This window comes from Oncorhynchus clarkii, chromosome 9 (genome assembly GCF_045791955.1).
Source record: "Oncorhynchus clarkii lewisi isolate Uvic-CL-2024 chromosome 9, UVic_Ocla_1.0, whole genome shotgun sequence".
NCBI classification, from domain to species: Eukaryota; Metazoa; Chordata; class Actinopteri; order Salmoniformes; family Salmonidae; genus Oncorhynchus; species Oncorhynchus clarkii.
The window spans coordinates 45,644,876-45,658,051 of record NC_092155.1 but is presented as its reverse complement, the minus strand read 5'-3'; the positions used below and the strand labels follow the sequence as shown (position 1 = coordinate 45,658,051).

Below are 13,176 nucleotides of genomic sequence, written 5' to 3'. Positions count from 1 at the left end.
CCAGCGTCGTCCGGGTTAGGCCGTCATTATAAATAATAATTTGTTATTAACTGACTTGCCTGGTTAAATAAAAAAATACAAAAAAAGTGTAGTACTAATAGTGCCCCATAGAATAATTGCGTTGCAGAAGTTTAAAACTATCTAGGCTTCAGACAGGCTACGCACAAGTATAAGACAACGTATTTTTGTTTCAAAGCTTTATTGTTATAACTATTTTCCCAATGGTTAATCTAGCATTTGCCTCCATGTGCCCCCTAGTGAGTTAGGAAAATGTTTCCCGCTCGTGTGCGCCCAAACCGCGGCTAACACCTCCTCCTGTCACCCGAATCCCACCCAACTCTAAATCTCAATAACACAACCTCGCGGAGGAAGCTCATGACACTTAAAGTTTCCTCGCTTTATCATCTAATGATTTTCTTCGTCGTGAGTGGTCAGCCATTTCTGGAAGGAGAAAAAAATACTCGATAATGTGTACTTTTTAATCGATGGCTTGATTTTTGACGAATGTTACAGATATGAGACATGTTATAAAAAGGATAATACGCTGTTTATCACTACCACATTATTTTTGGACGTAGTCAAACTGGACCAAGCTCATTTTGTTTGGTAAGTGTTCTTGTCTTTGCAGTTTGCACATAGGCCTAATTATGTTATGGGAAGCAGTCACATAGCAAGGCTTAAACAAAGGGCATTAGCCTATAGCTTACAATTATTTATCCATATCAAAATAATACTTTGAGCGTTACTACATAATTATAGATCTGTAAAGCAAGTATTCAGAAGAAGATTTGGGAAATTGGGGTCTCCAAAATATTATATTGAACAGAAACGTAAACTCCTGTCAATTATTGTGATATATAAGGGTAAACTGACTTACAAGTCAAGTGGAGTTGTATAAACACCAATAATACAAACTTGCAGAAACAAAACTCAAACATAACCTATCGTTTTTCTGCGAACCCTCCTTGTCAATAAAAAAATCAATAATGCATTCAAAAAATCGTACAGTGTTCAGAGTAGGCTACACAACAGCTAGATGTTGATAAGTCTGATAAGAAAATAAAGACTCAAATTCAGAAACAGTTTTTTTTTTTAATCGAGTGTTATTGATGACGAAACCTGGAAAAATAAGTTATGAAAATATATTATCATTATTATGGTATTTCTATAATAACAATAATAATAGACTAGTAATAATAATAAATGATAACAATAATGAAAACGTATCATTTTGTTTTCTGCCAGGCTGTTTAAATCTACTCCCGTTAAATTTAAATACACGATCATCGTAGATTCAGTTACATTTCACAGATTATAAAAGCTCGTTAGTCAACCTAATTTGTATTTGTGTAAATAAGGGTTAGACAAATGGCTTTAAGAGTTTTCTCTCACAACACTGGTATTAGCCTAGTTTGCTGGAGGGCGATTTACCCAGGAGGAATGGCTTGTATTGTGTATCTATCTAGTCGTTGTCATGGGTGCTGCATAGTGTTTCCAACTTGGGCGTGGAACAGGTGAATTTAAATCAGCATATCCCACGCATCAATGTGCATTTCGATAGGCCTATTTCATTTAGTTGCTTGTTGCCCTTATTGCAATGCATTCAGGATATTTATTGGAATATGGAAGAGTTTTTATTTAATATGATTATGCCATTTTAATTTCACATAAAGGCAAAGGCCCTACACTGCCTCTTACTAAGGATCACTTATCCACTCATCTTTAATATCTTTGAAATAATAACCTATTCATAAAAAATAAAAACAGTTAAATTATAATCACATATGCTTTCCTCGCATTTCAATTCTATTCCAAAATTGGTATAGCAGCATGGACCTTTCTGTGTAAGTGAAATGTGTGTTGCCTCCACCGTGTCCTGATGGAAATCTATTTCTTCATGCCAAATCCCCTGCCATTCCTCAATTACCTCAAGTGCAGTTCTGCACAGTTCTCAAGGCGGCAGCTACCACGGGAATAGCGGGAACCTAATTTAACCAACAAGCAGCTGCTTCACAATAAGTTCCCAGCTTCAACATGGAAATTCATCTGTCCATAGCCTACCTGCGCGCGCGCGTCTGTCAGCGCGCTCGGGCGTGCGTGTGTGTGTGCGTGTTTGTTTGTTTGTTTAGTGATTACGCATGACCGTTGACATTACAGCAGATAATTTTCACCTTTTAGTGTCTGTGTCATCACGGCAAGCCTATTATGCACAAATTCCATTTTTATGCATGCCCAAACGTGCTTTTTTCGCATGGCTATTAATTGCTATATTAGCCTAATTGCTCTGCACATGCATTATTATCGACGCGCATCAATAAACTTGATTCTAACAGGGGTTAAACTTTTCCACATTCGTGCGCACAGCTCAACCCCTAAACCCACGAACCTTTGCCACAGTTTTTTTTCTAGCTCTTACAATGTTGCTAAGGAGATATGACGCCTCGTTGTGCGCATTAGTAAATATAGTAAGCTTTATAGCGGTCGAATGGAAGGGACTACGTGTTCAAGAATGAGTTGTGTTGGAGACTATCGAAAACTCAGAAATCCTGTTTTAGGAGAATTTTGCGGTAATATTAGCAACACTTTCGCATCAATTAGGAAATGATTGTACACTTTTCTCGTGCTGTGTGTTTCAATAATTTTGTGGAGGCTGTTTTGAGGAATGGAAATTCTATTCCAGTTATATTCCAGTTTTGGAAAAATATATTCTCAATTGAATAATATATAATGGCCTATTGTAGCCTCTCATTTGTAATAGACTCTTAGAAAAATGGATTCATAAATGGCTGTCCCATAGGAGCTTCACCAACTGGTTTTTTGAGGGTTCTTCATTGGGTGAAAGGATTATACATGAAAACAAAAAGGGTTCTACCTGGAAAAAATATATATTATCCTACAGGGACAGGCGATAAAGTCTGCACATGAATGTACAGAATTATGTAAGAGGATATAACAGGACATGATGTAGCTTTTACACCATGATTTTGACATAATTATTTTGTCAATATGCTGATTTGATCCGTGCTTATTTGAAGTGTTTGTTGTTATTGTTTACTAAATCATGGCTTTGTCTGGATTATTTTATCATTAGCATACCCATCTGCTTAAACAGCAAAGGTCACTTTTGGTTTGTTTTGTTGTCCATTGCATTGTATAGGCTTTGATTGCTTGATCTATGAAACACCTACACTATATATATACAAGAAGTACTTGGACACCGCTTCAAATTAGTGGATTCGGCTATTTCAGCCTCACGTGTTGCTAATAGGTGTATAAAATCGAGCACACAGCCATGCAATCTCCATAGACAATCAAATGGCCTAACTGAAGAGCTCAGTGACTTTCAACGTGGCACCGTCATAGGATGCCACCTTTCCAACAAGTCAGTTTGTCAAAAGTCTGCCTTGCTAGAGCTACCCCGGTCAACTGTAAGTGCTGTTATTGTGAAGTGGAAACGTATAGGAGCAACAACGGCTCAACCGCGAAGTGGTAGGTCACACAAGCTCACTGAATGGGATCGCTTGAGCGCATAGCGTGTAAAAATCATCTGTCCTCAGTTGCAACATTTGCTACCTAGTTCCAAACTGCCTCTGGAAGCACGTCCAGCACAATAACTGTTTCGTCGGGATCTTCATGAAATAGGTTTCCATGGCCGAGCAGCCGCACACAAGCCTAAGATCACCATGGTCAATGCCAGGCGTCTGCTGGAGCGGTGTCAAGCTCACAGCCAATGGACTCTGGAGCAGGGGAAACGCGTTCGGACGAATATGCGTTTGGCGAATGCCAGGAGAATGCTACCTGCTAAAATGCATAGTGCCAACTGTAAAGTTTGGTGGAAGAGGAATAATGGTCTGGGGCTTTTTCTCATATTTCGGCCTAGGCCCCTTAGTTCCAGTGAAGGGAAATCTTAACGCTACAGCATACAATTACATTGTAGATGATTCTGTGCGTCCAACTTTGTGGCAACAGTTTGAGGAAGACCCTTTCCTGTTTCAGCATGACAATGCCCCCGTACACAAAGTGAGGTCCATGTGCTTTGTCAAGATCAGTGTGGAAGAACTTGACTGGCTTGCACAGAGCCCTGACCTCTACCCCATTGAAAACCTTTGGGATGAATTGGAACACCGACTGCGAGCCAGGCCTAATCGCCCAACATCAGTGCCCAACCTCACTAATGCAATTGTGGCTAAATGAAAGAAAATCCCCCCAGCAATGTTCCAACATCTAGTGGAAAGCATTCCAAGAAGAGTGAACGCTGTTATAGCAGCAAAGGGCGGACCAACTCCATATTAATGCCCATGATTATGGAATGAGATGTTCGAAGAGCAAGTGTCCACATACTTTTGGTCATGTAGTGTATCAGTGTCAATATGGTCTGTTTATATCAAAGTGCAGTTAGCAGCAGAGCAAACAAAGATTCTGATCCAAGCCATCTGTCATATTTTGGCAAGTCATATGTGTTTCAGTCATACATGCATCGATATCCACTACTTAGGCCTATACAGATTCATTATTGCAGCTCCGAAGCCCACAGAGCTCAATATTTAAACTTGATCGGTAGTTCCTCCTATGGGGGGGGGGGGGGGGGGGGCGCATCCTTTAGAGTGGGAAGGGGAAGGAGGAAGTTGCGTGCGATGCCACGTGGCATACGGTCCTCTCTTGGGGTGAGACGATGAGGAGCGGGCAGGCCCAGGCATGTCGAGCCCCCGACACCCCTGTGCCAGTCTACTGGGCCCATACCCGGTGTGATCACACCTGGAAACAGCAGCACCAAGAGACAGGGGTGTGTGTCTGTGTGTGTGTGCGTGTGCACTTGTGTGTGTGTGTCGCACTCACACTCCCAGCACATCATCAACACACTCAGGCCATTCGGTGATTACACTCTCTATCGGCCATCGATAAAATTACCCTGAGTGAATCACTTCCCCTGGCAACACATCTGTTTTTCCCTTTGTGCTGCACCCTTCTCCTTTCAAGGATGTAGTTGTAATGTTTGTTTGATATGAAAAAAGGCAAACATATAGTGCCTATTGCCACCTGGTTAGTCAGTTGTGCTGGTTTTGTGTGACTTATCTGTATGTTCACATATGTGAACAGGAATGATTTAGCTCGTCCAGTGGTTCCCAACCTTTTTTCTTTACCTAGCCTACCCTTCACTGTTAATATCTGAATATTAAAAAAATGACAGTCTGTCAACTACTTATAGACCCTTTACTTTAGTCTAAATGTTACCTAAATCAAATCACATTTATTTGTCACATACACATGGTTAGCAGATGTTAATGCGAGTGTAGCGAAATGCTTGTGCTTCTAGTTCCGACAATGCAGTAATAACCAACGATCTAACCTAACAATTCCAAAACTACTACCTTATACACACACAAGTGTAAATGGATAAAGAATATGTACATAAAGATATATGAATGAGTGATGGTACAGAACGGCATAGGCAAGATGGTATAGAGTACAGTATATACATATGATATGAGTAATGTAGGGTATATAAACAAAGTGGCATAGTTTAAAGTGGCTAGTGATACATGTATTACATAAAGATGCAGTAGATGGTATAGAGTACAGTATATACATATGAGATGAGTAATGTAGGGTATGTAAACATTAAGTAGCATTGTTTAAAGTGGCTAGTGATACATGTATTACATAAAGATGCAGTAGATGATAGAGTACAGTATATACATATGAGATGAGTAATGTAGGGTATGTAAACATATTAAGTAGCATTGTTTAAAGTGGCTAGTGATACATGTATTACATAAAGATGCAGTAGATGATAGAGTACAGTATATACATATGAGATGAGTAATGTAGGGTATGTAAACATATTAAGTAGCATTGTTTAAAGTGGCTAGTGATATATTTTTTTCCATCAATTTTCATTATTAAAGTGGCTGGAGTTGAGTCAGTGTGTTGGCAGCAGCCACTCAATGTTAGCGGTGGCTGTTTAACGGTCTGATGGGTTTTGTGTCAGAGACAGTTCATGCCTCTGTATATCCCTGATACTCCAGCGGTAACTCTAGTTGACCTTTGACCCCTACAGAGTGATCTGCCCTTCGGTGGATTACCCTCCTGCCAAAATGTCCCAGCCCACTGCTGCTGACGAGGGAAGCACCTTCGAGCACCTGTGGAACACCTTGTAAGTGTACACACACACACAGTAAAGCCATGAACGGACCAGACAATTTCCCTTTTCTCTCTTGATACTTACTACATTTTAAACATAATTTTATGTCATTGCATTATCTATTCCGACTAGGTTTTTTTTCTCCACATTTTGGTGCAGTGTTTCGGCTTGTTTAATAAAAATGTAATTGAGTTGTGAAACAAGTGTTTGAGTTGGCTATTTTATTCCACAGCTAATGTGTGCCAAAAGAGATGGTCATAAACATTCAGAATGTGCCTCCTTATTAGCAATTCATTGAATTGGGGCAATCGCTGTTACCCAGAAGTAAACTCTTGTGAAATTTGGTCAGCTTTCTTATTTACTTCTGGGCAGAGGTGGCACCACAGCTTCAAAAGTGGTTTGGCAAAATTCGTACGTGTCTTTTCTGGGGCCTGGAGTTTTTCCTGATCTCATGACCTGGTCATGTAAAACTCTGGGTCCTATTCGTAGTCTATGACAGAACAGAATTTTAACTGGCCCGGACACTGAGTAGTTTTTAAATGCATTGGGGTCATGCAGGGCCTATACTGTAGGTTTGCATGCTTTCTCTCTATATGCAGCTATTAAAATCAAATTAAATAAAATCAAATTGTATTGTTTGCTTACACATTTTTTGCATATTTATTAATAGACCATATTTGGTTATTATGATATGTATTAAAAAGCTGTAAATCCTTAAGAGTCTATTGACACGAAGACAATCTAAGGAATATAAAAAAATCCCCATCAGAATCCGTCAATTTAAGCTAGAGATATGTTTTTTTGCATGGGCTGTGTCTCAATTTACCGCATCCGCCTATGTTTCTCACATAAATATCTGTGGTGGGGCCTCCCGGGTGGCGCAGTGGACTAGGGCAGTGCTAGCTGTGCCACCAGAGACTCTGGGTTAGCGCCCAGGCTCTGTCGCAGCCGGCCGCGACCGGGAGGTCCATGGGGCGACGCACAATTGGCCTAGCGTCGTCCGGGTTAGGGAGGGCTTGGCCGGTAGGGATATCCTTGTCTCATCGCGCACTAGCGACTCCTGTGGCAGGCCGGGCGCAGTGCACGCTAACCAGGTCGCCAGGTGCAAGGTGTTTCCGACACATTGGTGCAGCTGGCTTCCGGGTTGGATGTGCGCTGTGTTAAGAAGCAGTGAGGCTTGGTTGGGTTGTGTTTCGGGGGACGCATGGCTTTCGACCTTCGTCTCTCCTGAGCCCGTATGGGAGTTGTAGCGATGAGACAAGATAGTAGTTACTAACAATTGGATACCACAAAATTGGGGAGAGGAGGAGGTAAAATCCCCCCCCCCCCAAAAAAATATCTGTGGTGTCTGAAAGGTTTGGCCTAGAAACTAATAATGACCGCTCTATGGAAAGACACGACTTTCACGAACAAGATGGTGCTTTCCGTTTTGCTCTACGTCCCTCTTAAGCCCCAAAGGACTTGTCTGAAGTCGCTGATGTGGAAACTTCTGTCTGTAGCATCTGAACCGTTTGGGCTACAAACTAATATGACCCCTCTGTGGAAACAGGAGACTCTCACGAACATGATGGCGTTCTGTTTAGCTCACAGGACTCGTCTGAAGGTAACCCATACAAATGAATGGAAGTATGGAGGTAGTTTTGTGCCCCAAAAAATAAAGTGTTAAATATATGTTTAAAAAAAAAAAAAAAAAAAAACATATCCTGAGCTTTCCTAGATCTCCTAGATATACAGTAGGACAGACACTTCTAAACCTTATTCCTTATGATTTATTTTTGTACATTTTTTTTTGCCATTTATGAATGTTATATTCAATGCCTTTCTATGGGCCATAGCGGTGAAGACCAAATTCAATGCTTTATTAAATCATTTGTTCCATTTTTTTTTATAACTAAAGGGGTCCTAAAATTCAATATCAAATAGGTAAATTATCCATCGTATGACCATCTTAAAACAAGTCCATTTGTTAGCTTAGTAAAAAAAAAAAAAATGGCTTAGACATTTAGAGGTTAATATAATTTAACAATGTAAGTCATTACTCTATTCTTTACAATTGCATTGTAGTAATTGCATTCAATTTAGAATATCATTTTTTATATCGCAAAATAAGATGCTGCCCTTTTAAGATAGGACCTGGCTACGGTAGGCTAGCCAAGACACATGCTAAAGGGTATTTTTATAGTTTTATTTTAGCAGACTATCAACAGTAGCCAGCATATTGCTAGTGTGTTCACTATTGAGGGTTTACTTTTGTAAATCACTTTCTTATAATAAACAAGCTCAGCGAGTAGATGATGGATGCTTCTTTTTGCTCAGGACAGCTTGCGTGTGCTGTGTGAAGGTAGCTATCAACTTCTGTACTGCTCGAAATGTGGTGATTCGCAGGAGCGTAGTAGTGCTTGAATGAATGGCCAATCATATTGCTCAAATACAAATAGCACAACTTTGCTGCGTGTAGTATTCAATGGTTTTCAATGGTAGACTGCGACAGAGCAGGTAATTGCTGAACTGGAACCTGAAAAAATGCAGGCGGTCGGTGCTGCTGCTTGGCGGCGTCACACCAGATTGAACAGTACCGGAGGCTAATGCTGTGTCGCCACAAGTTTTCTGCCAGCTCTGCTTCTGGGTCCAAATGTGTTAACAGTTGAGAGTTCGGGTTGTGCCAGAGAGGAAGTCGCAAAAATAAACTTTCAGACAATGCACCCCCCCCCCCCCCCCTCCGCTAATTAACTACTGCGCACACAGGCTTGAAATCACCACTCAAAGATTTAAAGCACCGCCTTCGCCCAATCCTGATTCGTCCAAATAATCAATGATGAAAACACAAACACAGGAACTACTGCTGCTAGTTATCTCAGCCATTCGATTACAGCCTTGACAGATTCTCTTGGTTAACACGCATACTCTGCCCACGAGAGATTAAATTGGGGCCATTCTCTTTCTTTGATTTTGGTCAGTTTGTTCATATGTGAGTGATGATGGATCCTGGTCTTTGGATCTGAGTGAGAAGTGTTTGATCAGACTGTGTCTCTGTTGACCCCCCCAGAGAACCGGACACCACCTACTTTGAGCTCCCCCACGGGGGTCACTCTGGGGAGAGGCAGGCTCCCTCCACCAGCACCCCCAGTAACGCTACAGAGGTCTGCATGGACATCTACCACATGAGGGACATGAACGACAACGTCATGGTAGGAAGAGAAAGTCTAGTTCAACTGCAATTTAATTCAATTAACAACACACTGTAAGGGCTGAGTCCTAACTTTTAAAAATGTGCGTAAAATCATGAGATTTTAGGAAGTTTGAGTTATGATGAGATTTAGTCCTCACAAGAAGAAATACATTAAAATACAGATGAGTGAAATTACCACCATACACTGAGTGTAATAAAAACATTAGGAACACCTTGATATTGAGTTGCACCCCCTTTTCCCCTCAGAACAGCCTCAATTGGTCGGGGCATGGACTCTACAAGGTGTCGAAAGCATTCCACAGGGATGCTGGCCCATGTTGACTCCAACGCTTCACACAGTTGTGTCAAGTTGGCTGGATGTCCATTGGGTGGTGGACTGTCCTTAATACACACAGGAAACTGTTGAGCATGAAAAACCCAGCAGCGTTGCAGTTCTTGACACAACCAGTGCGCCTGGTACCTACTACCATACCCTGTTCAAAGGCACTTCAATCTTTTGTCTTGTCCATTCACCCTCTGAATGGCACACATAATCAATATCTCAATCATCTCCAGGCTTAAAAATCCTTCTTTAAACAAGTCTCCTCCCCTTCATCCACACTGATTGAATTTAACAAGTGACATCAATAACGGATCATAGCTTTCACCTGGATTCACCTGGTTAGTCTATGTCATGTACACTTAATCTAGTAGCGTTGGACCAGTAACCGAAAGGTTGCAAGATCGAAGCCCCGAGCTGACGAGGTAAAAATCTGTCGTTCTACCCCTGAACAAGGCAGTTAACCCACTGTTCCTTGGCCATCATTGAAAATAAGAATTTGTTCTTAACTGACTTGCCTAGTTAAATAAGAAAATTAAAAACACATGTCAGCATGTCCACTCAGTTTATATACTGGACTAGTATTTTAGAATGGATTAATGCTTTTCTTTTCACGTTGACTTTGTGGCGGCGTGACATGCGTGGACAATAACAGACTAGCCCGTATCAGGTCAGGGTTGTTCCTGTATTGGTGGGGCGTGGTTTTCCCTCCATTGAAGTAGAGATTCCCTCCTCATTTCCCTCTCCTCCGGAGCCCTTTCCCTCCCTCAGTACTCTGTGGTGAGTGGTCTGGGATTAGGGGGAGGTTAACACCTTAATTAGAGAGCAGCAAGCCAAGCCCCACACACACACACACACTTCTGCTCTGCCATCTGTAGCGTGTGTGTGTGTGTATATGTGTGTGTGTGTGTAAAACAGCTGCAACAGTCTAGAAAGTGCCATAACATTATTTTCTAAATGTTTAGACACAGCTCTCTATTGTAAACAGACGACTTCAATTATTTTTCAATGTGTTTGGCAAACAGATACCTTGTCAGTGCTTTGTGAGGAAGGCACTAATGGACTAGAGTGTGTTGTTTTACCTGAACACCATCAAACAATGCCCACACGACCAAAATCTATGAGAAGAGGACAAGTCATTCAATTACAAACAAGCCTTCTGATGTACAATATTGGACTGATCCAATATGTCACTTGGCAAGCCTGGACTTGCCTTGCTAGTTAATGAATAGTCATGAGAGGGAAAAAAATGGGAGGTCCTTACATTTGTTGTTAGATGCAGAACTAGTTGAGAGGGCCGAGACAAGACCAGCAGCAGAGGCAGGTCAAAAGAAGCGAATGAACCGTCATACGTCGTTCCTCCATCACGACCCAACCCGGGTTCTAGTGAGCGGTTCACCTGCCCTGTGGATCTGAAAGATGACTAGTGTGGTTCATAGCAGTGACCGCACCTGATTACACCTGACCTTACCGCTCCCCTTCTCCCAATTCCATCTATGACCACCCGGTCAGGGGAACGCCATTCTCCTTACGACCGCCCTCCGCTCTCTACAGGACATCTAAAATGTTGTACGTTAGTGACCCCGGGCAGCACTACACCACGGTAAGGTGTCTGTGACTTTTATTTCTGCTATTATGCAGTATATATCTGTTTTAGTCTACACACCTGTGTGGATGTGTCATTTTAATGTGTCAATTTTGCGAGGATAACTTATTTTTGGTTGGATTGTGTCATTGGTTTTATTTGGGAATCAGTCACAGTATTGTTCTGTAGTACGGTTACTCAGAACCATAATTTGTGTCGACTGGTTATTCAAGTAGGGTAGGCGGATGAAGATGTAAGGGGGTCAATGATAGGTCGGATGCCTCCTGTTCTTTTGCTTTTTGTGTAAATACTATTTAAGATTTATCACAGAGTAACTAACATGATAGATGACTAGTGTCATTTTACTGTAATATTACAAAAGACGTATCTCATGGATTTAACTATACTTCAAATCCAATCCAATTTTATTTGTCACATGCGCTGAATACAACACCTTACCGTGAAATGCTTACTTACTGACTGGACTCCATCCATATTGTTGGTATGTTTCTCAACTGTATTGACATTGGTACGCTCTTTTGGCTTTATTGGGTAGATGGGGGATATACAGTTTGCTATAAAGAATTATAGTCACCATTCCAGTTCTGATATCATGGGACTGGTTGTCACAGGCGTTCACAATAACAGTTTTGAAGATAAATAGTTCAATGCACACAATTATTTGTTGTGTGAATTCCATGAATCCCGAGTGGCACAGTGGTCTAAGACACTTCATCTCAGTACAAGAGGTGTCACTGCAGTACCTGGTATGAATCCAGGCTGCATCATGATTGGGCATCCCATAGGGCAGCGCACAATTGTCCCAGCGTCATCCGGGTTTGGCCGGAGTAAGCTGTCATTGTAAATAAGAATTTATTTTTAACTGACTTGCCTAGTTAAATTCACAACAACAAAAAATCGGATGTGAGAAGTTGAATTTAGCAACTTTTTTTCACGAACAGAGAATAATTAATGAATTAATGAATTAATGAGTAAGAAATTATAAACATAATCATTAGGATGGTAAAAGAAAAACTCTGTTCCTGGACCAGAAGTTAGGGGAAACTTCTAAATACTCCAGTATAACAAACACTCTTTACTGGCGCTGGGGTTAAATTACCCCTAGGTGCAGATCTTGGATCAGCTTACCTTCCCCAAATCTTAAACTTATCCTCTTTACTGCCACTTCCCATTTCCTCCCAATAGGGGGCAGACATTCATGACTTCATGATCAGAGTTTAGACCAAATTGGTGATGTAGCAGTTACCAGGCGCTAATCTACTCCTCCCAAATATTCTGCTTAGTCCAGACATGCAACAAAACGCATGATGCCATGAAATGCATTTTTCATTGCATCCTCATTGGTAGGGATATTTATTGTATTTTTATTGTGTCTTCTCACTGGGCCACGTGTCAATTCAATGTCTATTCCACATTGGTTCATTGTAATTTAATTGAAATGACTTGAAAACAATGTTGATTTAACCAGTGTGTACCCAGTGTGTTATTTCAACGCAGTAAATTGATAAGAAGATAGATGGAACGTTTTTAGATGCTGTGATTAGTTCAGGACGCAAACAGTAGGTCACCGGGAGTGCACTATTCTAACACACACACACACACACACACACACACACACACACACACACACACACACACACACACACACACACACACACACACACACACACACACACAGTGGCGGCTTTTGCTCTGTTTCAACTTGTTATAGATCAAGCTGAGACATTATGACATAGCACACCTGTGTGTGTGTGTGTGTGTGTGTGTGTGTGCTTGTGTGTGTGTGGTTACCTCTGTGACTACAGTATGTTCCTCAGATGAACTTGTCTAAAATGTTTTCTAGAGATGACAACAACAGCTGGACTTATCTCACTATAGTGGAAACTCCCTTTACGAACCAAGGTCTCTCAAATAGATAC

General features: G+C 41.2%; 1 protein-coding gene across 1 annotated transcript in view; it reads left to right on the top strand.

Moving 5' to 3' along the window:
- LOC139416407 (tumor protein p73) overlaps nt 1-13,176 on the top strand; it is a 46,832-nt gene that overhangs the window by 9,325 nt on the left and 24,331 nt on the right. Inside the window, exons 2-3 of the mRNA XM_071164990.1 lie at nt 6,059-6,154; nt 9,189-9,330. Of these exons, the coding sequence (XP_071021091.1) occupies nt 6,059-6,154; nt 9,189-9,330 (238 nt within the window). The remainder of the gene's footprint in view (nt 1-6,058; nt 6,155-9,188; nt 9,331-13,176) is intronic.